The sequence below is a fragment of the Drosophila erecta genome, unplaced genomic scaffold (genome assembly GCF_003286155.1).
Source record: "Drosophila erecta strain 14021-0224.00,06,07 unplaced genomic scaffold, DereRS2 tig00000021-arrow-pilon, whole genome shotgun sequence".
NCBI classification, from domain to species: domain Eukaryota; kingdom Metazoa; phylum Arthropoda; class Insecta; order Diptera; family Drosophilidae; genus Drosophila; species Drosophila erecta.
This window is the reverse complement of record NW_020825198.1, coordinates 11,881,397-11,908,564: the sequence shown is the minus strand read 5'-3', so window position 1 is coordinate 11,908,564 and position 27,168 is coordinate 11,881,397. Positions and strand designations below refer to the sequence as shown.

Genomic DNA, 27,168 nt, shown 5'->3' with positions numbered 1-27,168 from the left:
CCACAACAAGTCGCAAAAAGGGAGAATCGAGGTCGGAGGTTACGGCCTGCACGCCAACCCAACGAAACTGGGCCATAAATCCGTCCGGTTGTGGCCTCCATTTTTATTTGGCCATGTCGTGCGGAGCCACGCGAAAGTGCCGCGCTTTCCACATGGGGCAAGTCTCGAGAAACTATTGACAGGGAGTGACAAACCACAGTTGGCAACTTCCCACAAATCATGTAATTGCAGTGGTTCCTCGCGGAAATGACTTCCCATGGCTGAGTGGATTTTAAGTGCTTCGAAAGCTAATAAAAAGGGGTACTGAAAACAAGGTGCAGTAATCTCTGACCAGACTTTCAGTATTGCTTACAAGGCTATATTTGAAGAGATTCCTTTGCTACTTTGCTGAGCCACCTTTGCAACCGGAAACTACCCAATTAACCCCATTGTGTATCGTGTTCGTTACAGGTGAAACTCGCTAATTGCCGGCTGAAAAAGGTTAGCAATACACAGTGCGAACGGGATGTAAAGGATAAGCGAAGCCGACACCAGAAGCGATTGAAAAACGAAGGAGCGCGGACGAAGGACTCCACTTTTCCAGAGGGCTTCGTTTCCCAGGGAGGCAAGGTGAATCTGTTCCAGCACACGATGTCATCGATCTCGGCTCAGGGCGTGGTCGAGCGAGCATCCGCGGAGTTGTCCAAGCGGATCAATGGCCTGGGCCTGCGCTCCAAGCACCATCACAGCAGCACTTCCGGTGGTGCTGGTGGCGGCGGCGGCGGCGGCGGCGAGTCTGCATCCCCGGCAGGAGCCACGACCACTCCGGCGGCGTCCAGCGGCAAGACGTCGGTGATGGAGCGCGTAACGAACGCCCTGTGCGGCGGGGGCAACTCAAATTCTAACTCAGGATCGAATAGCTCCAATAGCAACACCTCTTCGGCAACCGCCAACGCTGCCACTTCGCCCGCCAGCAACGCCAATCCTCCACAGACGCCGGACAAGCCGTCGCGGGGCAGTAGCCCCAGTCCCGGAGGCATCACAATGCCAGGTGGCCAGTCGCAGGTGCAGAACTCCACACACCACCTCCTGCAGCAGCAACAGCAACAGCAGCAGCAACATTTGCAGCTGCAACAGTCGCAGCAGCAGCATCTCCAGCTGCAGGCCTCCACGCTGATCAACTCCAACCACCATGTGATGGTGGGCCCCGCCCCGCCCACTGGCATGCCTCTGGGCGCCCCGCCCACGCCCACAGTGAAGTCCATTGCCAAGCAGATGAACATAACCATACCGGGCGGCGGAGTGAACCCAGGCTCGCCCACCTTCAGCACCATGGGCATGGTGGCCGCCCAGAAGGCGGCGGCCAGTGCCGGGGGCACCCCGCTGCAGTTGCGGAAACAGCTGCCCAATCCGCACCTGCACCATCCGTATGGCACCATGGGCATCAGCACAGCATCGCCGCTGATCATGCAACACCAGCTCCACCCGCCGCCTATCCACAGCATCGAGCAGCTGATGCTCGACGACCGCTTTCTGAGCCGCTTCTTCCAGTACTTCTCCCCCTACGAGCGACGCGTCCTCGCCCAGGTGTGCGTCAAGTGGCGGGACACACTGTACCGCAGTCCGCGCTACTGGAGCGGCCTGTTGCCCACTCTGCAGTGCCGCGAGCTGCGCCAAATGCCAGGCTGCGATCGCGGCAAGCTCTACAACTCGCTCATCCGGCGCGGCTTCCACGCGCTGGGACTGGTCGGCGCCTCCGACGAGGACGCCCTGGATGTGGTCCACTCCTTCCCGCTCGCCTCCAAGCACGTCCACTCGCTCAGCCTGCGCTGCTCCTCCATCAGCGACCGGGGACTGGAGACCCTGCTCGACCACCTGCAGGTGAGTTGGAACCTTTATAATCTGGCCATACCATTTATTTATTTGGTAGTTTGGTATTACAAAAATATATTGCATATTATACAAAAATTTAATTTATTTTTCCTCCACCTCCTTTGCCGTTTTAATTTACTTGTGACCAATGCATTTCGAATATTTTTACAATTTCCGTGTGTTTGCGTTCATTTATTCAAATTGCGGAATTAATAAAAGCAATAAAAGTGCATCGGCATGCTGGCATTCATTATAAGCACAAATTGCACAAATTCTGTATTCATTTACTTAATGTCAGTTGGGGAAACTGTCTAAAGATTTATCGTAACAGCCCTCAAATGGTTATACACTCATTAAGATACGTCGCTGATAAAAAGCGACAGGGCCGACTAAAAATGTTTGGCAAACGGCTGTCGTATCTTTTCGCCCTTGAGATACAAGTGCAAACTACTTATACGAGTAAGAGTACGAGTATGTGTAAACAAAATTCCCGTCTGCACATAAGCTGGAATAATGGGCTGTCGTTTTTTTAAAATGCAAGACAACTTGGCCCTTGGGCAGACGGCCATGTCCGGAAATCTGGCCCACAGGGCATCCCAGGGCAACCCAGCGCAACTGCTCCCAGCTCTGCAACATCTCTGAACGGCTTTCATTTGGTGCCACATCCGACTTGATTTGGTTTTTGGGTTTTGCTGGGACCACCGACGGAGATGGGATCGGAAAATGTCTGAGAAAGAGAGAACTTTTCAGCCGTGGGCGTTTCGAGTTTTGGCCAGTGGCAGCGGCAAGTTGACAGTGGTCAGTCCCGCTTTTGGGCCACAACCGCAACCGAAATAAATGAATTCGCACACGAATCCGTAACTGTGCGCTGAAATGAAGACTATTTTCAATTTATTTCGGGACTTGTGCCGCGCGCCAGAGAAATGAAACGTGTCAGAGCTGAAAAGTGTGTCATCGGCTGGCGAATTTGGCAAAAACCCTCCACTTTCGTCACTCGACTCGACTGCCGGCACATAATGAATTGATGCGATCAATTTCAGATGCAAATCACATCAAAGCTTCGTCATAAATTGCATTTAATTTAGCCTGCTATTTAGTTGCGCTAATTTGGGCGGAATGTGCGAGTAGCGCAATCGAATACACTCACTGTGCATTCATAATTTCTACGCTCCGCCAGGTGAATCATTTATGAGTTGCGCTCCGGTTGCAGGAAAAATGCCATATTTTTTTAGAATAAAAGCATAAAAGCGTGAACTGAAATCTTTGCGGAATTTATTATAAAAGCTTACAATTTAAAAGCTGATTTTCGGCTGAACACATTTGTGTTAAAACTATATAAAGTGCTTATTTAGCATGAGCGAAATATAATGCAATATATATGTTCATATGTTCATATTTACCTTGATTGGTATTCTTTCCATAGCAATCCCATTCACACTACTCACCCTGAATAACCCATCACCATTTATCCCTGGTTATTCCACTCGCATTGTCTTTATTACTGCCCTGCCACCGAATTCATCTCCCTCGGTTTGCCGGACTGCCCCAATAATCCCGAGGAACCCCAATCGAATTTGGACAAACAAGTGGGGAGCTTAATTGATGGCCAACTGCTTTGGGGGAGCAAGCTGGGCAAACTAATCCATTCATTTCATGGACCAATCCCGAGCAATCTGGGAACCTAATCCACCAGGGGCCCAGCATGGGTCACCGGAAATGGCCCACACAAACACACACACACACACACACACACACTGGGATTGGAGAGAACACAAATACAAATAGACAGGCACTCTCACTCACACACACACTGAAGCGGAGCTGGTAAAGTGGAGAACGTCGGTGAACTGGCTGTGGCCAATTCCTTTATGAAGGAGCATTCTACATGAATTTGCGGTCCTGTCAGCTCAGTCAGTCACACACCCATTGAGTGACTGCATCCCTTTTCCCCACAATTCAGTACTTTGATTTTCAGCCTGCTTGATTGTTAGGGTGAACCTTTGTCCCACGCTGAAATACTTGTACTGCATCAATTAGTGGTAATATTTGTAGTTTACAATTGTAATTTGTCAAAGCTCAACTATGCTGAACCATAGCAGTATGAAACTCAATGGCATTTGCTGTGTGCATTCATAATTTGATTATTAACGAATAAGCTTGCTTTAAATTAAAGAGACAATTTAAGCCTAATTAGCTCATCTAAATTTGTTGTTACTTTGTTCCAAGAGAAAACTGAAAATGCGATGTCAAGCGTATGCCAAATTAAATCTTTGTTGAAGTTAATGGGGCAACACTGCGTATGAGTAACATGGGCTAGCTGCTCAATGATCTAAGGATAACTGGCTTCTAGGAAAGAATGCCCTTTGAAGGAAAGAGTTGCAGGACTAAGGGTTAGGCTGCGCCCAATCAGGTCCACCCTGCTGTGCATACGTCACTCGGAGTGCTGATGTCATTAATGAATTAATCCACTGCGAGTGCATGCCGTGTTTATGAGCCTAGTTCCATTGCCAGGGTCTAAAACTTGCACATGTGTTGGTTGGGTGTGGGTGTGTGGGTGAGTGGGTGTGTGGGTGCGCAGGAAGCGCCAACAAATGGTTTGATTGCAAATTGTTGTCGCTGGCAATGTCAACAACAATGACACACTGGGGACAAGTTGGATTGGGCCATGATGCGAGTGGATCAACCGCCATGGGCTCAGGAATTTGACCTTGGGGACTCTGCGGACAGTGTATGGCTAGTGCCCATATGGAATCAACGCCCATTCTCCAACTGAGAACATTCTCAAACCAAACATGCGGCGCGCCAAATTAATGCTAGTTACTGCTGCTAAATGAGCGGCGGAAATGCGGCGACTTTCCTGCATTCCCATACATATTTAATGGCAAATGCACTGCAGTCGCCTCGGGCGAGTACAAACATAGTATATACGAGTGAATGCGATTTCCGCATTGCCGCTCCAAAGTTGCCACTCCAGACTTCTGAAATGGGGGGTTTCAGGTGGGTCCGCCACGGAGCTCGTTGAACCCAACCCCATTGACCCACAAACTTATGCTACGCTCCGCCACCTCTGGCTACTTAAATGCGACTTCCTTTCAGCTGCAGTGCCAGTATTAAATTCATCAATTTATTTCAGCCAGCAGCCAGCTAGTTAGTCGAAACAAAATAAAACAGACCTAATTTATTAACTTTGAAAGTAAATGGCTCGCTGTGTTTGACCACTCATAAATTGTCATCGTTTCGACGAAAGGCGAAAACACGGGAAAACTTTTTCCGGCTAAATAGTCACACATCCTGGCATGTGTGTGGCTCCATTAGCATTTCCATGTGGAACTCTCCTTTGCGTGGTTGACTTTTCCTATCGATTTTGACTCCTCCTCCTCCTCAGAGGACGAGGAGCACATGGTACCGAAAAAAGTTTCCCATGGCTACGGCTACGTGTATTGTGTGTTGTGTGTTGTGTGTTGTGTGTTGTGCTGTTCAGTACGAGTATAAACAAGCCAGGGGGTAAAAGTTCCACAGTTGTCCATAAAAACGAAATGCGGAAAATGGTTGGCGGAAAAGTCTAAACAAGAAGCGAGCATTTACCATCCATAATGAAGTCATGCCAAAGGCTTGGCTTCCTTGTGGTCGGGCTTCCTCTGCTGATTGTTGGCAAAGTTAAGCGATGTACAGAATCCAATTACTTGCCATGTATACTCAACACATCCGTAATTAGGCCATTTAATTCGCTAACGAGTTGGCTGCCTGCCCTTTGCCACTAATTTGAACATCAGATGCGATTAGGATTAGGATACCTTATCAATCCCATGATAAGAAGTTTTACGATTCAGAAATCCATAGCCAATCATATCCACCAGATGGGAATTCCTTTCATGTTGTTTCAAACCTTTTTTCCTGAATTTAATTTGCTGCTCTCGCGGCGAAAGCAAATGATTGATTACTCGAACTCACGGGGATTCGCATTGAGGATTCCGATTAAATTGGTGTCTTGCTGTTTTAGCTGTTTGCGTTTTGTTATTTCTCCAGTTTTGCGTCAACAATACAGAATTAATTGTTGTTTCTGGCTTAATGCGTTTTGTGTGTGAGCATCCTTGGGATTTGCTTCTTTTTTATGTCTTTTATCGTGCTTCCGGCTGCATTTGCTGTTTATCGCCTTTGTTTCCGTGTTTCCGGCTGTTCAGAGCGAGCGGATGGCAAATGGGTTGAGTTCGAGGTACCCAAGGATCCAAATGGCGCCAGTATCCCGCCACAAAGTCTGCCACTCGAATCGGGTCGCCTCCATCGAGATGTTATGTGTTTTTCCCGCTTTTACTTCCTCCACAATGTTTTGCTCTTGAAAAGGTCAAAGTTAATCCTGTTATGGGGACCTAAATTGCTCGTGAAACGCATGGAAAAATTGTAAATTCAGCTAGGAGAAAAGTTTCCCCAGTTTGTTGACTCGTAAATCTGATCATCAAAAGCTGGCAGTACTGAAATTTAATTTTATTTTTAATGGATTCCCGTCGTAATGGATATACCAGGTGGCAGCTGTAATTTGTTTGAATCACTCTGGTCTATTTTTCCATTCAAATTTCCCGCATTCCACACATCGCGAGATTTTCAAAGTGCAATTTTCCTTGTTTTGTCTACGGTTCACCGATTGATTTATGGGGTGAATGCAAAAATGCAATTAGTTTCAAAGCTCTGGGGCATTCCTGGTGCACAGGCGTTTAATTAAGCACATTGATTAGTTTTAAAAAACATTATATTGATCGCTCTTCCATTTTGTTTACAAAGAAGCACTTTTCATTGGCCGCGATTTTCGTGGACGTCAAGGAGAATTCAAAGTATCGTTTAATGAAGTGGCAATATGAAATGTTCTTTAGCAGATACTTAGCAAGTCAACCCACCTGAGGCACAAGTTTTCCATTTATATATATATGTGTTTTATGTAAAAATATATGAGCAGAGGTATTTTTGTTTTGCTGTTTTTCATTCGCCTCCGATTGGCCTTTTTTCTGCTCGCCAAGTGTCAACGTTTATGAAAGCTGTGAAATGTCCAAAAGTATTTTAGAAATTATCGGATGGCAGATCATAAAAACACTTGACGGTTTGATGACAGAACAGTCACCCTTATAGACGAATATTCAAAATCGTGGACTCGAAAAATAAACGGAAAATGAATTTCCTAAGTAATATGCTTTAATATTTTCGTACCATATCAAGTTCATTTCCAAGAATAACAACACATCTCTTGTAAAGCAAAAGTTCTTGAGGAATATTATGAAGAAATATTTAATTTTGCTTAAAGAATTTTCATTTTAACACGTCTGCAAGTTGTTGTATTTTTTCAATGGAAAACATTTGTTTAGAAGGCAGAGCTACATGTAAATTAATATCGAATTGTGTTTATGAGCCTGCCTAAATTCATTTATTTAGACTGAAATTTAGAGGAACACACTTATTGTTTTATCGATTCCTAACTAATACCTAAGTAGCCTTACTCGAATTTATCGGCACCTTTTAAATGTATTCCGTAAAGTAAGTCTGTGATTAGAGTCTATGCCTGATACTTTTAATGAGATCCTGTGCGCAGTGTCCTTGCTGTAGTTTGTAACACCCAATCCCTTTAAATTGCAGAGTTTGTTTGAACTGGAGCTGGCTGGCTGCAACGAGGTGACCGAGGCGGGACTGTGGGCGTGTCTAACGCCCCGAATCGTATCCCTGTCCCTGGCGGACTGCATCAACATCGCGGACGAGGCGGTGGGCGCGGTGGCCCAGCTGCTGCCCTCCCTCTACGAGTTCTCGCTGCAGGCAAGTCCAGATTGATGAGGATCTGCCAGAGCTGCTCCAGCTGCTCCAGCTGCTCCTCCTCCATGCCCCGTGCCCCGTATCGAAATAATTGAATCTCCTTCCGCTTCCAACAGGCTTACCACGTCACGGATGCGGCACTCGGCTACTTCTCGCCCAAACAGAGCCACAGCCTCAGCATCCTGCGACTGCAGTCGTGCTGGGAACTAACCAACCATGGCATCGTTAATATCGGTAAGCGACACTCTGCCCCTGCCAATTAATCAAATAACATGTGGAACGAACGGGGGGAGGGCGGATCCAATTTGTCCCACAAATTGCACAGACAAAAATTTCATAAAAAATGTCAAGCGGGATTGGGACATTTTCTAGGAATTTTCCTGGATGCTCCTTTATTGGGAAGATGTTTTCATACCCCTTTTACACAAATGCTTAATAATATTATTAAATTCTATTCATTTTGTACTCATATAACTTACCTTAAACAAACCTCTTTACTGCATATTATGATGCAAATGTGGTTTAAATATTATAAGATTCAACTACTTTATAACGTGGTTATTCGAAAATAATACCCGTAAAATTATTGGTCTTCTCCGTTTCGATGGCAAATCGAAAGGCTTTCTAAAGAACAGAAAACAACTGGGTTGAGCGCTTCTAGAAGCCATTTCCATGGGCATCAGCGTTCAATCCAGAAAGCCAAATGAGGATGACCGAGTGGCCGCGAATAATGCTGCTCCTCCCAGCCGTGCTGATAGTGGTCCGAAAAAGCTGTGCAGGATGTCCTCCGGGAGTGTGCCAAACGGAGCAGGAGTTGTAAGGGAAATGCGAACATCACATGGCAGATGAAGTGGCCGGCTGGGGGCTAGGGAGTGCTCCCATTCCGCACGGGACTGTACTGATTCCGAAAAAACAGGGTGCCTGTGGGCCCTCGTCTTCTTGTCTAAACATTGCACTCAACTAATTGAAACTTTTTGTGGGACACTTTTTGTGCGATGCTGTTTCCTGGCCAACAGAGTAAGCAGCTATTTTTACATCCTTTTGACGTAACGTCGAAGGGAAAAAAGAACCCTTGTCACTCGCAAATTGGCAGGGTTCAGCCCCCAAGACCCCCAAAGGTCCTTTTTTCGAGCATCACCGCAGCAACTGCAGTAAAAAGTAAAAAGCAAATACAAAACGTGAAAAGTTTTATAACGAAATGATTTTGCGGCAGCTTAGAAAAAATTGTAATAAAAATTGGCCAAGCCAAAGAAAAGTTATGCAGATTATATTTTTGTGGTTTTTGATTTCTAAAGCTTTCACCTTTTATTAATTGTTATTTCAGACAGCATTACTATAGTAGCTAATCCTGTTTTGCAATAACCAACCACATTTGAGAATGTGATATGCCATAAAGTTGGAATTTTCCCAGGCCCAGGCGCCGTTTTCTTGGAACACATCCTCCGGATAAACTTGGCCATAAACCACTTTAATTGACGTGCACCTTGCCTCGCAGCTGGGCAATTTTAAGGCGTGCTTAGGGGCTTTCTCAGGCGCCTGAAGGTAAACTCATTTAATATGCGATCGACAGTGCGGCAAGCATAAGCCCCGCCCCACTTGAGCAGGTTTAAGGGTCGGGGGTCGGAGGTTGGCGGTGGTTGGGCTGCCAGTTTTGCCTATGCGCACCGCTTTGACCTTTGACGACGCCCACCTGAGTCCCGAGTTCCAGGAGCTGGCTCTTCAGCTGGCTCAAGGGGCTGGCTTTTCGGAGGGAAAACTTTGCAATCAATTTCATGGCACGTCATTTTCTTTGCCAACCACCCCGGCCCGCCCTCTTCCGCAATCAACAAAGGCGAAGGCAGCCTTTTCCCCATCGCGTCATGCATTGCGCCACAAATTAAGCTGCAGTCTACCTGCTCCTTCGACTGGATTTTCCCGCTCTCCGGTTTTCCTCGGCATTTTCCTGCTCCTACGGCTTCAGCTCAGCAGTTAACCAGCCAGATTTCTGGCTGCAGAGCTGCGCATCGAAATCGAATTATTGCAGTTCACTGATCATCGAGATGCGGCGGCAGTCCCAAGTTTTCCTCGCAGGATATGGTGGATACTGCCACTGACACTGATTTGCACAGATGCACCTAGAAAGAAACCTAGAATATTGCATATAAATAGGGGTAAGAAAAGAGCTTAACGAAGTTGGTTTAAAGAAATAAATACGAGCTCAAACAAAACAATAAAGGAAATTTTAGGATTGATTAAAAAGCTATATAATAAATATTTGTTGTGTACAATTTAACGCTTTAGTCATCGATCTCAGCTCCTTTAATATGGCGAATAACTTGCCATCATAAACATAAGCTGCTCGCTTAAAGACTTTAAACACAAACAGCCAACTATGAGTTTAACAGCTTAGGGAAATAGTAATATTTATAAAATATAAAAACACACGCAAACAACCGCTGTGTGCAGCATATTTTGTGTGTCTGCAAACATTTTGATGGATGAAGCAGCATCAAAGGCCCAAAAGGCCAGCAACAAAAGTAGGCAAAGCATATTACACATCCGCCCCGTAAGCCAAAGATTGGCTTCGTCTGTCTGTCTGTCTGTATGTCTATCTGTCTGTGTTTCTGTTTGTGTTTGCTTAGGTGGGGGGCGGCTGGGGGGTGGGCGTGGCTTAGGAATCGTGAGGACAAAAGCAAATAGGCGCCATATTTAATGGCGGCATTTTGTATAAATTGCAGCCCAATTATAAACTGTTTGCCCAGCAAGTATAAATAAAAATCAGGGAAACGGAAGCGAACGAAATGCCAATTATTTATTTTACGATTTTATTGAAGTGACCGCATTCCGGAAATTCATGTTTAATTAATAGCCATTCAGTGGCCTCGAAAACCCTTAACACTCAATACGCAAGGGACGTTATAATCATTTATTTATTACCGCATTAATCGTGGAACATAATTAATTCCTTCTGCATTTCCTGCACTTTTCAGTTTATTTTAAAGCAGCAGGCAGTTACACTTAAGTATTTCGTTCCAAAGGATCAAACTTCCAGTCTGATTATCTTACATTAAAATTCTAGAATATTTTTATAGCGCTGTAATCCAGCTTTATTGCCTGACTGACGCAATGTGGTATACAAAGTTTGCTTAAGTTTAGAACTCGCATTTAAAGCGCAACCTTCTGCAGTTGTAAACCGTTGTCAGAAGTTGGCTAAGCCCGTTCACAGTTAACAGTTTTCAGTTTTCAGTTTTCTGTTTTCTGTTTTCCGTTTTCCACTGCCTGATGCTGAACTCTGGCCCCGGCGGTGGCAAAACTTTTAATAACAACTCCCAGCACAAGTCCTGCGTTTCCTCAGCCCGACGGCCATGAAAACTGCTGTGACAGGGGCAAACGGGAGTAAGTGCCGGTGGGTGCTTATCACAACATCGAGAAGCCATTTAGCTAATTGCATTTGGCATCTAATTGAATTGGGCCAGGCTCCAGGTTCTGGCACGGAGTGATAGTGATGGCTCCGCTCACTGGAGACAGCTGAGGTCTCCTGGCGCGCTTGGCACTCGGCCAACGCCATTTTTATGACCCATGTCAGCACTGCCGCAAAATCGTACTTAAACATAGGAATTTAATAAAAATATTTGGAGCTTGCAAAGGAATTGAATTTTCAAATTGTGAATGCTGCAGTATTAACTAAGAGATACAAGTAAATAGTTCAAAATTATACTTCGAAAATGGTTCCCAAAGCAGCACATCAAATAAAGCGGTGCTGTCCAAGTTTGACCAGCTGTCCAATTCATCTGATATTTTTTCTCCGTGAACGGTTCGGTTTTTTGGCTGAGGACATGTGGCTTTAGTTGCCACTTCGGCATCTGAATGTGAGGTGACACATCATTTGGCACGCAATCCGTTCCGCAGGCGGAACCGGAAGAGCGACTGGCTGGCTGGCTGGCTGACTGAGTGACTGAGTGACTGAATGACTGGCTGACACATTGACAGGACGCCCTTGTTGGCTGTGTCGTTAATTGGCGCCGAGGTCGTTCAACCGGGCGTATGCGTGATTTATGAGTTCGCACGTGAGCAAGCGAACACTGCGAACGCAAATGCGAATGCGAATTGCCAGTGGCGAAATGTAAGCGAAACAATGAACAAGTTAATCTCGCATTAATTAACAGTGTCAACAGAAATGCCGCCCTTCATTTAGCAGATCCCACTAAGAAATAATGAATTGAGGCAACTACAAACCTCGAGTCGGGCAACAAATCAAATTCCCGAAGCTTTTCGCTCAATGTGAATAGCATGCACAGCTGGTGAATAAAACAGGGGTGCATCCATTAGGGCGCAAATGTTCAATCTGAATAATTAACGAATATAGCTTTTTCAGAGTCTATTATTTATGCGAATTAAATATTCACCACTAGAGGACCAACAAGTTGCAATGTGTATACTTTCTAAGCATGTTTCACGTGCCATATAAATATAGTTTAAAATTGGAATGGAATCATAAGCCTTCGTTCAAGTCTCCTTACGTTTTAATTCTGAAATGCATACATTTGTGACCCCCCGCTCGAGACGCCTCTGGAGCAGAAGCAATTTGATTGCCAAGTGTCTGAATGTTGGCATCTTGGCTGAAATGCTGGGTGCACTGCTAATGAAGTGGTTGCGGTTCGTTTCCCGCCTGAACAATTGCAGTTGTCGACGCGAAAGCGACACGTCCATCAATTTAACCGCAAGCTGGAACCACGCCCCTGGTTCCTTTTGGCCATCCCCAAATTTAGAGTGAATTGCCACTCAATCTGGCTGTCTAGCACTCTGTAAGTGGCATGCAGCCCATCAATCTGTATCGATATTCAATGTGTTGCTGCACATTTCAATCTACGTGTAATACATTTTAATAAACATGTTTGCCCCACCATTTATAATTAGTGTGATATGATTGCCAACGCTCGAGGCATTCTGAGCAAAGAGTCGAGTGAAATGCGGCCTAGTTCATAATAAGACCGCCCCAATGGCGAAATGTTGAACCTGTAAGTGGGCGCGGTTGGTGGTATTTCTTTATTTACCTCTGCCGCATTATTTTACCCTCCTCGCCTTTGGCAATGACAAAATTCCTGCTCGCCGAGCCATCGAATTCATCTTATTCAGCCAGCAGCAGCATCGCCCAAGACCTAAAAAACCTAAAACTGATAAAGCTCCCCCTTTTGGGTTCGTTGCTGTAGGAATTCCGTATCCCCAGTCTGCCCTCCCTCGTCTAATCCTAGTCGCGGTTGGGACAAGAGCCACCCAGGCTGATGGCCTGATGGGCGTCCGTCGGGTGTCGTGTTTATTTAATTACATTTGCATTTTCAAGGCACTCGATGTTGCTCCTGTGTTGTTCTTCTTTTTGCTCTCCTTCCCTCGCGCTGAGCAATTTTTAATTAACTTTATTTTTGTAAAATCTCTTTGGGGCGATGCCGTCGTTCCCCCACACGCATTTTTCCCCTCACTGGGTATTTGGCCAAATTGTCGATCAATTGTCAGCTGGCAGTGACCATGAACTTAACGTCATTCGCACAACCTAGCGCGATTTCAGGAATACCTGCAGTGCAGTGGATGCAACACGGCAAGTGCACTTACGGCAATTTAAGTTAATTAAGTGCAGCTTCCCAACTTTTTAGCGCTCAAGAGTGGGAATATTAAACGTCAGTTTATCAGACATCTGATCGTTCCTTGATTGAAATAAAATGTTGTAAATAGCAAGCAGCTTGCACTCGCAATTTAAGGCCACTTGCTGGGAAAATAAATAACTAATAAAACTGCCAGAAGCAGGCCCGAAAACCAACTGAAATATAAATATAAAATGCACATGCATTGCACACACAATATGTCGGATAGACTGAGATGGGGGCAAGGACACTTTTGTTTTGCACTCAGCTCCTCAAAGATTTGCCCGGAATTTCCATGCCACACAGAGTACACAGTGCATACGCACATAACATCAACTTGAATGCAAACATGCAAGTTCAAAGTTGAGGGCCACGGCACAAGGAACATAATTGTTGGCTTATGTAATGCGATTTGAGAGGCTGCCACATGCAGAAAGTTTGACGGCAAAAAAGGCTTGTGGAAAGCCCTTTGAAAGGCCTTTGTGTGCGTGGGCTCTGAGTGGAATTCAATTTTAATTGCATTTGATGTCAGCTGAGTCTGCCACACGCACTCGGAGCTACGTGGGAAATAGTTGCACGCAATGACGCAAGCCGGAAAATCAGGCAAGAGGAAGAGCGAAAATTGCTTACCGCCAATGCATTAAAGCCCACACACACTCCACTCCCAGTGGTGGCCACCTCCTCTCCCATCAAGCTGCTGATTTTCATGTTGATGATGTTGTCATTCTGCTGACGACTTTGCTTCCAAGTCTCTATTTATACCGGCCATTATAACACAGTACCAAGAAGGCAGTGCAGGGCGGGATTACCCCAACATCCTGCGGAGAAAGTGGCATCTGTGTGTGACTTGGTGCACTTTCACCGGACTTTGGGGCAAGTCAAACTGGGACAGGACAAGCTGCTAGCTAATGTGGCACAGGCCAGACTTTCCACTTTTGATATATGGCTGGAAAGGCGTTGCCTACAATTTATGGCATTTTCTGACCCATTTGCAGCTTCCAATTGAAAGGCTTTCGAAAAGCATAACTCTTCATTTTAGTATTCAACTCAACACATGTAATATAATTCGGCTAAGCTGATAAAATTTCAGTTTTGTTATCCATTCATAGAACAAATTTATAAAATTCCAGTTTTGTTATCCATTCATAGAACAAACTGAGAGTTGAGGAGAGTGAAAAGCGCAAAATAATGGCAGTTAAAATTGATTGTTTAGCAAAATCAAACTCAAATTAGCTCTCAAATAATAAATAAGCGAAAACAAAGCAAAACCCAACTGCTGCACCAATTCCCAGCAATTATAGGGCAACCCTTGAGTCGAACTGGAGCAATTTAACTTCAACGGGGCAGGAGTAATTGACGTCATTAAAGTTTTCAGTGGAAATGCTCAAGAAGCAGAGCGGAAAAGTAGGCGAACAGACAACATGGCACGAAACTGGGTTAACAATTTTTCCTCTCTTTTTTTCGCTTTTGAAAATGCCGGGAAAAGATGTGAGCCAAGTCGCAAGGGAGATCCCTAGGAGCTCTCCGGCTCACTGCCAATCAAATTCACACACACACACACACGGTGGTCCGCGCCGAATGTTGTGCGTGGAAAATGCTGGAAAATGTGGGAAAAGCGGGAGAAACTACTCCCGCAGACAGAGCACAGCGGCTCATGGAAGGATCCAGCACACGGGGACCATTAGCCGACAATCCAACTGAGCGATTTTAATGCATTTTTAATGGAGTCACTTCAAAGGAGATGTTCCACACAAGTCTCTGTAGGTCAATTTAGTTTGAAATTAGTATGTTAAAATGATAAAAACATTCTGCAATTATATAACATTTTAAGTTGGCTACACACAAAAAACTACTATATTTGTGGGCTCTCTTTACGGATTTAAGTAAATTAAAGCAGATCAATTCTTTATTGGCATTTATTCAAAGTTTGTTCAAAAGCGGGAAATCCAATCTACATGTATCTTTATTTTCCCAATCACTGTAATCTCAATTAGCGGTTGACAAGCAAACCTTGTCGAAAGTAAAGATACAAAATTATTTCTGATTGAAATCGTTCGACTGCAGTGGGTTTTGTCAGCCTGCCAAAAGTATCGCAAAGATAGCTAAATCTTGTTTCGCTGATTTCGCTGTGGCACGCTTTCAAGTTGATTTGCTCAGCTTGCGGGCAAATTTGTTTTGTATCGTTTGCATAAATTAGTGCAAAATTTATGGTAACATCAAGACAGCAGAAATAAAAACATTAGAAGAAAATAAATCACGAATTTATCAGCCACATTAGATGGACACAAATATAGCTAGCACTAGTAATCAAAGAGCTATAACTCTTTAGTTCAAATTATTGATATGCAAAGTAGTATCAGCAGCCTTCGGAGTAAGGAATGCCTTCTCAGGTTCATTTAAAAAGTAAATTTAGTATTTACTCAGGGCTTCAATAATATGAAACTTTCAATTTCAAGTTAGAAAATCCGCAAGCTTTAATGCCTTCAGTCTCTTGGATTGCTGCGACCCCTTGACTCCTTCAATACCGCAAACTTGAAGGGGAGCTAATCTGCCATTGCGCAACCTCATCTCCATTCGCGGCAGTTCCTGCCACCCACCCTTCACGTCCCGCCCACTTCCTTGCCAAATTCCATGGCGACAGTAATGAGGGGGAGCCTAATGAGGCCTGCACGTTTCGAACATTATTTGCCTATGCGGGGGGATCGGTTCGCGAGAAGCGAAACGCGACCTCTGACCCCTAACCCAGGACCAGCTATCCCTGCTCATTTACGCACTCATTGTTTGGCCTCAAAGTTTGCCGGTAATTGGCGGGCCACTTAAACCCTAAAGCGGTTAAGCCTCAGTTCCCTGCAGCCCGGGAAATTGGGTAAGATTTGTTTTATCCTGGCCGATTTGGCTGCAATCTTTAGTGGGGGAAACTTAAACTGACTAGCATTAAAGGATTCCCAGAAAAGTTCATTCCACTTCCTTCAGCTACAGCCGAGTTCGTCATCCGAAGTACTGGCAGAGTAAGGAAAGTACAATGAAATTGTTGTGAAAGCAAATACAAATTCCAGGAATGTTTTATTAATTTTCCGTCAGCTTCTTTATATGAGTGAAAGACTAGCAGCATTTAACAATAATGTAAACCCCTCTTAGGCATGCTTCAAGTAATTTTAAATAAACAATTCGAAATGTAACAAAGTGTCCATTGACGTGTAAATCGTATTCAAGACAAAGTATCCGAACAATGAGGTATTTACTGCGCTGCCTTTGAAGAAACCATTTCGAATATTAAATTTCCAGAGAAACTAAAAAGCGAATTCGGAATGTGTCGATTCAGCGGCGGCAGATTGAGCTGAATGCTTTCATCTGCAGGCTCAGCAGGCTCTGCTGCCTTATTTAATACACTCGTAAAAGTTTTGTTGCCACAGTGAAATTTCATGGCATACTCCCCGCTACCCGCTCCCCGCTCCACTTCTGAGTAATTGGCATAATGACTGCCATCTACGTCCAGTGCCACTGGCAGCCAACTGAACTTAAACTTTAAGCAGCTTTGTTGGAGCTCGCTTCAATGAGTTACAATTTTCTTGTGGAGAATATTTAAAATTTGTAAGTATTATACCAGCGGTAAAAAAAAATCTGTTATATACTGCATAATACACAGTAAAAATCAATAAGACCAAATAGCCCAATTGTAATTGGCCATAAGCGTGCAATCACACAGTGCGTATGCGTAATATTCACATCACTCATACGCAACTTTGAGCAAATGCAATTTCCCCCATTGAACCCAAACGAGGCAATTTGAAAAATCAGCAATCATCAAATGAATGTCATAAACAAATGCTAACCGCTATGTGAGCATAACTTTCCACATGTGTATGCGAAATAACACAAAAAATCAATATAAATCGTTTGCACACCAAATGAGCAGAATGAAAGCCATGACAAGAGCCATGAGCTGTCACAAAACATGAAATTTCTGAGTTGTCCCAGTCCTGGGAGAGAAGTTTTTTCAAACTGGCACTGGGATGCTTGATTTTTCGTATACAAAACCAACATGGTTACGCAGAAACCGATGGTTCAATCGAAGCCTTATTGTCGGAATCTTTTTGTTAATGGGCAAGCCAAGTTCCAATCGTCAACAAGCACAGCCCAAATATATATGAGTCTTTGTGTGTGAAAAATGGTAAAAGTGGCGCTTTGTGGGGCAGTGTGAGTTGGAAAAACAGAAGCAGAGGCTGAATGCCAAACGAGCCTCGCATAAACGTCGCTAGTTGTTAGGGGAAATGTAAATGTATCTCATGGATACACAAGTTACAAGTTGCTTGCCTGACATGTTTGGATTCCACGTCCTTCTCCACTCCGCACTCCATGCCCCACGTCCATGTCCTTCTATTGACACTTGTCTCTGTCTCAACGAGTGCGTGTGCCTGGCGAATATAAACCCACGATTTGGGGCACTATTTTTGATGCGTTGTCTTGTCGAGCGCGAATTCCCATTTCCATACCAAGCAGGCAGGTGGATTTTTTCCTGCTCCCGTCGCCTCCGCAGGTTTGTAATCCGCCGGAAATTCCCAGAAAATGAACCCAATTTATTCATAGAACGAATGAATCATTTCCAATATTGGCGGCTGATAATTTGGTTTTGCCTGTCTACCACGAATTGAATTTGTGATACTGACCCGAAAATAAAATATTCATTTAAAGAAGACAAGAAACGAGACTTAAGAGCATGATTACATATTCACAGTTCCAACGTCACTAGCGTAAAATCAGTGAACATTCATTTCGGACGACCTATTCCATAATCTGCATTTCTCTCTTGAACTCGCCAGGGTAATAGTTTCAAGATTAACTTGTATTTACTGGAATGGCATTCAATAGCCTTATCACTAAACTGCACATGGTATATAATTGATGGCTACTTATATAGAAAAAGTAAGAATTCTAGTTGAAAAAAAAGTATATATATTATACAACATACCTTGAAAGTTTTCTTTAAATTTGTTATTTATTGTATATTGAATGAATTTGGGATTGTAATTCTTTCCTAGCTTTATTTCCATAATACTGTACTAGTTCACAATTTTTCTATTCTTGGTCTTAATAAATGCATCCTCGAATGCAAACTGATAGTTTCCATGCACTCAAAACTGATATATATTATTTTTCACTGGCTTCACGACTTCGTTGCGTTTTGCTGCAATTTCATGATTTGTGATCGCAAAAACGAGTAATCCTGGCGGCCAAACAATTACCCGTTAGTGTCGGTCACAAAACGAAACTGCAACACAGGATTGGCCATAAAATCAAGCACTAACCAGCTGCACTTATGGGTGTTTCACAACTAGATTCGGATCGGGATTAGAATTGGATTTAGGATCAGGAATCACGAGACGGATGCGCATCGATGGAGCGCTGATAACGAAATGAATTTCAGCGATGATGGCAGGCGCGATAAATAAGCGGCAAATCCGCTGGAAGATCTGGGCGATCTGAGGGGCTTCTAACGCTAATGCCCATGCTCTGAACTCGCTCCGAGTGTAATTCAATCGATGTCACTCTGGCTGCGATCGCTATCGATCATCTGCCCCTCGCTCCAACGCGGACTATCCCCAATCCCCCACAGCATTGCGGTCTGCCTGTGTCGCCGGCGGCTCTTAATCACAGTTTCCATCACGAGCACTCGACTTAGTGCATCGCAACTGTAGCTACGTCTGTGCTGGGTATAAGTACGCATTTGTACAGTGGGAACTCGTTAGGTCGCACTTTCTCTGCAGTCAAATTATTATTTATCTACGGATTGTTTTCTTATTATTTTATATTCCAAATGGCAGTAGGAATACTTTATATATCTTTCCTTAACTTTTATATTGATTTGCATCTTGAAATCGAATCTTTAAGGATGGTTCTATGTATTTTTGAGCAGTAAGATGGAATATATAATAAGCTGCACTCCATCATAATTTATTAGTCAGTTGTTCGCCTTAGCCAGGCTGCACTGTCCTAGCTGTTTGCACTAGATGTTTGTGTGCACAGAGGCGCCTTTGTCGTTGGATGTTTTTGCGGTTTTTAGCTTTTGGGGCGTCGCCGTCGCCTTCGCCATTGCGGATTGTACTGCATCCGCCGCTTGATAGATACAATTACAGTTAGCTCCTTGAGGAGCTGCGTCGCCTGGCAACTTGGCCAAGTTGGTCGTCAGCGTTACGGTTTTGTCACTGCTGTGGCTTCCCACCCACCAGCAGCACCGCCCCCTCAATTACGCCTGAATATGGATGAGCAATGGATTTTCCATTTCTCCTTCCAGAAGATCCCCTTGAAAAGGGAATTCCAAGAATGTTGAAATTTGATTTGTCATTTGATGTCGGCTGTTGAAAAACATATACATACATATCAAAATATTAATTAGTAGTATAATGAAAATGTATATAAAAACGTATATGCATTTGAACATATTTGAGTACAGCATTAAGCGTAGCCCATTAATCTCCTTTCACCCGTTTTGCCATTTTGGGTTCAGTCCTTTAAAAACTTCACAAAACTCCACCAAAATTCCCTTTATATACAGCGCATAAAAGCCTCGTTTCAGCTTAGTTAAGTCAATAGAGCAGCTGAACAGAGCGAGTTGGTTGTGTTAATTTTTCATAGGCCTCCATTCAGATGGCTGTTTGTGTTAGTTTTCCATTTGGCCCAGAAGCTAGTATCGCGGTTATCTTCGTGTGGATTCGCTGGCTGGCGCATATTTTGTAATTCAAAGCTTTTCGTATGCCTTGTGGTTTTTTGGTCAGAAGCCAAACAAGAGGAGCGCTCCACTGCTCCTAGCAAGTATCCAAGTTGCTGAGTAGCTGTCGGTAACCAAAGTGGGCCACCAACCCACCCACACTTGCCACATAGCGACTCTTAACTGAATACAAAGCGGCTTAGTCGACCGGACCCTGCATTTTTCGACTTCTTTCAACTTCGGCAAAGGGATGAAGTGTTTGGGAGAAAAGGGATGGGAGTTTTTCGCAAAAACACACACGCGTTATGCTGCCTGCAAATTTGTTTGTCTCTGGACGCTTTATCTTTGTTTACGCAGCCGCCGAAGCCGCACGTGCCCCAAACTCGTTCACCTCCCATATTTGGCCAAGGAATATGGCTAATTCCCATTAGCAAAGTCTAAGCGGCTTAGAAACGGTAATTGCAGTTTTATGCTATCGTCACACCTCATAGGTCACACGAAATCCATTATCGGTTGGCCATACTCAGCCGGCGCAGTTAACCCTTTGACTTTCTGGCCAGATATACTCGTAGGAATAATGTTGTAGAAGAATTTCCTAGAAATTTACCCGAAATGTCTCTTTAGCTCTTAAGCTTTAAGTCCACAAAACCGGGTTAGTGCCTTGTTCCACAGAAACGACCAATAATCCGTGATTCGCTAGGAGAGTTGAGCAAAGGAAAAGCTGCACAAACATGACACAAAATGACACAGCAAAATGTGGAACAGGGTAAACTGAAGTCGACGTAAATGGGACGCGCTGAGGAACTGCCTCCGTTTGAATAACTAGAACAGCCGTTGAGGCTGTGGGCTTTAAATAGCCGTGGTAATTAGATACATGGCACATTAGTCTATCTCGAGATGGCATGCAGCTTAGCAACACATCTGGAGCAAGTCAGATTTAGGTAAATTGGTTTTCGCAGCCACATCTCTTGAGTAACCACAAAGCCTAGTTACCGCTCGAATATTTCAAGACATTTTATGTCAGCTTCCACAAAATAAATGTAAGGTACTTCTCATGATTTCGTCTATGCTTTCAAATAAGGCGTACAACTTTAAGAGTTTCACCCATTATAAGCACTTTCTTAAGCAGTTTCTTTAATAGAGTTCATTTAGTACTTTACATTTACGACTGTCTGTATAAGTAAATTCTCTTCGACCCAACATTGCGTATACTTAACGGGGTGAAGAAAGAAACTTATGTGAAACTTACATTTCGTTTTAAACGGGGTCAACTGAAGGCTCATATTCGATCTCCAGAGGAATCATTTCCTGGGACGTGCTCCCTGCAAAGTGGAGCATCTGCAGGCGGCTACGTGAGCCCTCGCTGGTCCCAGCTGATACCCAAAACTAATGCCAAACTCGGCCCGTTTTCTCCTCCGATTGCAGTGCACTCCCTGCCGCATCTCACGGTGCTGAGCCTCTCCGGCTGCAGCAAACTGACGGATGATGGAGTGGAGCTGATTGCCGAGAACCTGCAGAAGCTGCGCGCCCTGGACCTGTCCTGGTGTCCCCGCATCACGGACGCCTCGCTCGAGTATATCGCCTGTGATCTGAACCAGCTGGAGGAGCTGACGCTGGATAGGTGAGTACCAGTCCAGCGGGCACAAGGTCGCGTCTCCTTCTGGCTCCTCGCCACCCGGCTGCGTAATTATTCATGAGTAAAATTCAATTTCCGTCGCCGAGTAGCTCAACCTCATCTCCGGCGGCAACCATTAGTCCTCGGGAACTGCAGAAAGTTGCAGACAGAAAAAAATTAGCAAAGAACTATAAACACAGTAGCTACAAAGTTCAAAAATATTTTCAAACTCTTAAACATATTTAAGCACAGGAATAGTATAAGGCTTTAAGCAATTTAAAATATTATTTAAGTTTAGACATGTTTTAATTTGATTATATTAAAGTTTATTCCTTTTAAGTCGCTTGCCAAGTAGTACACACTAAATACTTTTCATCCTTTTTGCAAATAACATTTTAGCATTTGCATCTAAAGCAAAGGAAGTCAAAACCAAAGTATCAAAGTATTATGCATTTTAAAAATCATTTGAGTTAATAATCCCGGTAGAATCGTCGACACAAAGTTGATTCTGTTCGATTCTTCCATAAACTTGTGCTCAGTAATGTGGATAAGATTTTCACTTTGTTCTGGAACAAATCTGGTGAAAGGCGGACTAGTTTCTGCTCGTAGCCAATGATGGATTTATGTAATGGATGGAAATGTTCTGTGTCCTTTCAGATGTGTGCACATAACAGACATTGGCGTGGGATACATCTCCACGATGCTGTCGCTGACCGCCCTCTTCCTGCGCTGGTGCTCCCAGGTGCGCGACTTCGGGCTGCAGCACCTGTGCTCGATGCGGAACCTGCAGGTGCTTTCCCTGGCCGGCTGTCCGCTGCTCACCTCTTCGGGTCTGTCCAGCCTGATCCAGCTGAGGCATCTGCAGGAGCTGGAACTGACCAACTGCCCGGGGGCGTCACACGAGCTGTTTGACTACCTGAAGGAGCACCTGCCTCGATGCCTGATCATCGAATAATCGATGGGTGGAGATGGTCGGATGGACAGATGGACGGATACGGATCCCCGGAGCTCCCGGAGCACTGATTTTCGATTCGTTGTGGGTTCCGTGCGGAGCGGTGCGATGCGCGAACCATTCGAGTATGCTAATTTGGTACACCTAACCTCCAGTCGGCAAGTTCCTCGCGTGCTATGTGACTTTAACTTTCCGTCAACACTGTACTCTATCCCTTATAGTTTTAGACTTATTTTGATTTCTGCTGTGATTTGATACGGAACTTAGTTAAGTTGATCTGTTTAAGACGAAGAAGTACCACAAAAGACCCGAAGATGATATTTATTTACATGCAATACAATATGTCTAATATACATATACATAAATATATATTTATATTTATAAATATACATTATTTATATTATTGTAGTTTTTAACGAACGTTTTATTTACTACTCTCGCTGTATTTAAACATGCAGTCTACGTGTAAAATACTGAAAGAAAAGAAAACAAATGAAAAACCAACTCAAAAATTAAAACAAAACATTGCGCCCAAAAGACGAACAAACAACAAATAAAAAATTACAAAACATACCAAGTGAATCAAAATATGCAATTAATTACATTAGTTCAAAGAAGCAAAACAACAAAGGATGAATATTTGAAAATATTTACGAGTATAGCGAAAACGTGCAAAAGTTGCCATCAGCTTTAGATTGAAATTGCAATTGAAATTTACAAATCCTAGACTTTTGCATACCCTGACCAGTGAAACCTAACTTCGATTGTACCATATGACTACTCTGTAATTAACTTACTGCTACTGAAAGTATTTTAAGGTGACATAAAGTGCACGCTACCGATGAGGTCAAAATTTAACATAATGTTTAGCAAATTGTTGTCAAATTGCAAAATGCAATTGCGAACCATAAACAATCGACTTCTGGCCGTCAAAGATACTCTATATATCTAGCTTACGTTATAGAGCCGCTCTCCTCATTAAAGTAATGCCCTCACTCAAACCTAATGTAAATGCTTTGTTTTTAACTCCAATGTGAGAGTTTCATCCAGAACATTGAGCAAACGGAGATTGGAAACTGCAGTCTTAAATCAACAAGAACACAACTCTACAAGTACATGATAAAATAAATAAATGGTAAAATGAATGTAATGGTGTTTTTATCAAAGCGCGGATCAAGGAACCAGTTAAACACATTGAAGTTGGTACGTTTCATATTTGATCTTGCTTAAAAAACTCCAATCAGGCTTAAATCAAGCTTTATAGTCATGACTTCATCTTAAATCGAATTCTTAACCCTAATGTTAGTGGCATCTATCATACAATGGAGTAGTCGTCAGGATCATTCTTCGCATGCGCCTTCGCCGTCTTCGTCGTCGTAATCGTCGCCTTCCTCGTCGTCCTGCTCCTCGTCCTTGCCCTGCTGATCCCACCAGGAGAGCACGCCTAGGCCGGATTCGTTGATGGCACCCTGGAGGAAAGAAGCACTCATTTAATAGAGATCCTCCTCAGCGGCGGTAAATAGCTAACAATAATCCTGTACGGCGTCTTCACTTCTTGGGAGGTAGCTGAAGCGACTGCAGAGGATGCGCTGGCTCCCTGCTGAGTCTGCGCCTCAGCTTTCGGCGGTCCAATGGGCGATGTTTCCTCGAAGATCTCCCTTGATACGCGGAACTTGATGGGCTCACCAACGTCCATGAATAGATCGTGTTTGGCGCCGTCCTCGAGCGGATATTCCCAAACCCAGGCCTGTTCGGCCTCATCGAAACGCGAGGGATGCTGCAGGGCGGCATGCGGAATGAGGATGTCGTCGAAGAACCCTAGAGTCACATGTACCCCTTCCCGGCTGCAGTTGCGTATCTTTCCGGTAATCACGGTGCCCACCATCGGCCGGAAGACTACGTACCGGAACAGCACCTCCGTGTGCGAGGCTCCGTCTCCCGGCAGGATGATCGAATCCTTCAGTGAAACAATATCCTTCAGCGCAATGCATAATCCCACGTTTAGAAGGACCTGTCGGGTAGAAAATCAGGAATCAGGACGTGCACAGGGGAGTCACATTTCTCACACCTTATTGGCCAGCTTTCGGTCGATCTCGTCGCGCACGGCATCCACCAACTTTAGATGGAACTGGTCCGGCGCAATCCTCACATTGTCCTTCAGCTCCGCCAGCACGAACATGTCGCCAAATTGTAAAAATATTTAATTCCAAACTAATGTTCGTTCATTGTTTTGAATGTTGCAGTACCATGTGTAGACGTAGTGTGACCACATGCTCGTGCTATAAATACCAAAAATACTCATGATAGGAATTTTTTCTCTTAGCTAGGGTACTCCCGTGCTAACATTTCAGTCAGTTTATTTCCAACGCCAATAATTGAATTTATTAAAATTAGTATTCAGTATTACCAAATCAAAAACCAATCATGGTTTCTGCACGATAATAAGTCCTGTAGTCGAACTGAAACCCCTTTAAATTTTATTCGTACATTTGCTTACTACACATAGCCATCCCTGGAAAATACCAAAACAATGTCAACGCTTCATTTTGAATGCCATTCGCAACACGTGCGGCTGGTTGTACGAATTTGTGAAATTATTGGGCTTTAATAAGTTTGTGTAAGTATGGCACCGCATCAACAGCTTCTGTCATATAAATGCAACGAAATACTTGATACTCATTAGTAACTACTGCTCGTCACGCGATGAACAACGACAGCCACAAATACAGCGACGCTGAGGAGGACGAAGAAGACCTGCGGAGTGTAAGCAAAGTGCTTAGAATTTGCAATGAAATACATCTTACACTTCCTGATTTTATAGTCCGAGTGGTCAAACGACTTCAAGAACCTCACAGTTAAACACGAGATCTTTAAGGATATTAAACTGACGCCCAAGGAGGCGCTCGATGACCTGGCACAAGTTATAGAAACCACCAACGCAGAGGATGAAGAGGTCGAGGAATACGATGAAGAGGACTACGACGATGTCGGAGATGACTACGATGCGTATGAGGAGGCTTATACGGGCTTTAACAAGCTTCATGTCCAGCCGCAGCTAACAAACGCCAGTGGAGGTGGCTCCGGTGGCGGCGCTGGAGGTGCATCTGCTGGCTCGCAACGCGTCAGCAGCTACCAACCAAATGAAAAGCTGCTGCGCCGATATTCCGCCCGCATTAACGTAGAAAAGTACGATCCCACCACGAATATGAGCGCGCAGGCAGCCAACCGGCTGGTGAACTTCGATCGGCGCGATAGGACACAAGTTCGTGACAAGCACGACCGAGCCACTGCGGAACAGGTGATGGATCCACGTACCCGGATGATACTCTTCAAGCTGCTGAATCGCGGTATGATACAGGAAATTAACGGCTGCATATCCACGGGCAAAGAGGCTAATGTCTATCATGCCGTTTCCAAAAATGGGGAAGAGGAGTTCGCCATAAAGATCTACAAGACGTCCATTCTGGTCTTTAAGGACCGCGACAAATATGTGTCAGGCGAATTCCGCTTTCGGCACGGCTACTGCAAGCACAATCCGCGCAAAATGGTGCGCACATGGGCGGAGAAGGAGATGCGTAACTACTTGCGAATGCGCAACGCGGGAGTTCCTGTGCCGGAGCCAATCCTGCTACGCTCGCATGTACTGGTCATGCGGTTTTGCGGTCGCGACGGGTGGCCGGCGCCAAAGCTCAAGGACGTTGAGCTCAGCACTTCAAAGGCGCGAGAGTTGTACAGAGACTGCGTAGTCATCATGTGGCGCATCTACAACCAATGTCGTCTTGTGCACGCTGATCTTTCAGAGTTTAACATACTGCTGCAGGATGGTCAGCTGGTCATTATCGACGTAAGCCAGTCAGTGGAGCACGATCATCCCCATTCCTTTGACTTCCTGCGAAAGGATTGTACCAACATATCCGAATTTTTCCGAAAGCGGGCGGTGGCGACGATGACGGTGAAGGAGCTTTTTGATTTCATCACCGATCAGACTATAACTACAGAGAACATGGAGGAGTGCCTGGAACGCATCTCTGAGCGAATCAAGGACCGCGATTTTGACGCCATCTCGGCTCAGGAGAAGATCGATGAGGCTGTTTGGCAGAACACCTACATTCCAAAAAGATTGGACGAGGTATGTTTGCGCAGTGATTTTAAAAATCAATGTTACGTTATCTATATTTCGCTTCTAGGTACGTCATTTTGAGAGAGATGTAGCCAAGGCAAAGCAAGGAGTGCAGCAAAATCTCATCTACGGAAAGATCACTGGTCTGACTTCGGATCTGGACGTACAGCAAAAGCCAGACGTTCTTCAATCCTCGACCGCCAAAGAGGAGGATGGTAGTGAGGCCCAGACTAGCGGCAGTGAGGACGGAGACTCGCAGGAAAACGACAACGATGAAGAAGCCAGAAGGTTTAGGAATTCGGCAAGACCCCGAGAGGAGTCTCCGGAAAGTAAAAAGGCTCGCAAGAAGGCCGTCAAAGATGCGAAAGCCGAGCAGCGCAAGGTCAAAGTGAAGAAGCACGTGAAGAAACGCAAGGAGAAAATCGGCAGCATGAAAAAATAGTTGATTCTGAATAGCGTTAAAATAGCTGTGAGTTTAAGTTCTTAATATTTTATGCAAATTTTGTAACAAAAATAAAA

General features: G+C 44.5%; 3 protein-coding genes across 3 annotated transcripts in view; 2 read left to right on the top strand and 1 right to left on the bottom strand.

Moving 5' to 3' along the window:
- The window catches only part of LOC6544566 (F-box/LRR-repeat protein 16), a 28,339-nt gene extending 5,266 nt beyond the window's left edge, over positions 1–23,073 (top strand). The window contains exons 2-6 of the mRNA XM_026978144.1: positions 451–1,860; positions 7,471–7,644; positions 7,758–7,875; positions 21,388–21,583; positions 22,235–23,073. Of these exons, the coding sequence (XP_026833945.1) occupies positions 631–1,860; positions 7,471–7,644; positions 7,758–7,875; positions 21,388–21,583; positions 22,235–22,532 (2,016 nt within the window). The 5' untranslated portion in view covers positions 451–630 and the 3' untranslated portion in view covers positions 22,533–23,073. The remainder of the gene's footprint in view (positions 1–450; positions 1,861–7,470; positions 7,645–7,757; positions 7,876–21,387; positions 21,584–22,234) is intronic.
- A 696-nt stretch (positions 23,074–23,769) lies between these two features.
- Positions 23,770–24,823, bottom strand: LOC6544565 (DNA-directed RNA polymerase III subunit RPC8). The gene is made up of 3 exons (XM_001972381.3): positions 24,598–24,823; positions 24,058–24,540; positions 23,770–23,998 (listed from the first exon to the last, which is right to left on the bottom strand). Exons 1-3 carry the CDS (start codon positions 24,706–24,708, stop codon positions 23,870–23,872), a joined length of 723 nt encoding a protein of 240 aa, XP_001972417.1. The 5' UTR covers positions 24,709–24,823; the 3' UTR covers positions 23,770–23,869.
- A 220-nt stretch (positions 24,824–25,043) lies between these two features.
- Positions 25,044–27,158, top strand: LOC6544564 (serine/threonine-protein kinase RIO1). Its single transcript, XM_015157710.2, has 4 exons — positions 25,044–25,146; positions 25,213–25,292; positions 25,351–26,658; positions 26,717–27,158. Exons 2-4 carry the CDS (start codon positions 25,233–25,235, stop codon positions 27,089–27,091), a joined length of 1,743 nt encoding a protein of 580 aa, XP_015013196.1. The 5' UTR covers positions 25,044–25,146; positions 25,213–25,232; the 3' UTR covers positions 27,092–27,158.
- Positions 27,159–27,168: the final 10 nt, after the last annotated feature.

Coding starts and splice junctions, on each gene's coding strand:
- LOC6544564 (XM_015157710.2), top strand. CDS start 25,233: ATGAACAACGACAGCCACAAATACAGCGACGCTGAGGAGGACGAAGAA. Junction 25,293..25,350: donor ACGAAGAAGACCTGCGGAGT/GTAAGCAAAGTG, acceptor CTGATTTTATAG/TCCGAGTGGTCAAACGACTT. Junction 26,659..26,716: donor TTCCAAAAAGATTGGACGAG/GTATGTTTGCGC, acceptor TTTCGCTTCTAG/GTACGTCATTTTGAGAGAGA.
- LOC6544565 (XM_001972381.3), bottom strand. CDS start 24,708: ATGTTCGTGCTGGCGGAGCTGAAGGACAATGTGAGGATTGCGCCGGAC. Junction 24,541..24,597: donor ACCGAAAGCTGGCCAATAAG/GTGTGAGAAATG, acceptor TCTACCCGACAG/GTCCTTCTAAACGTGGGATT. Junction 23,999..24,057: donor AGACGCCGTACAGGATTATT/GTTAGCTATTTA, acceptor TCTTTCCTCCAG/GGTGCCATCAACGAATCCGG.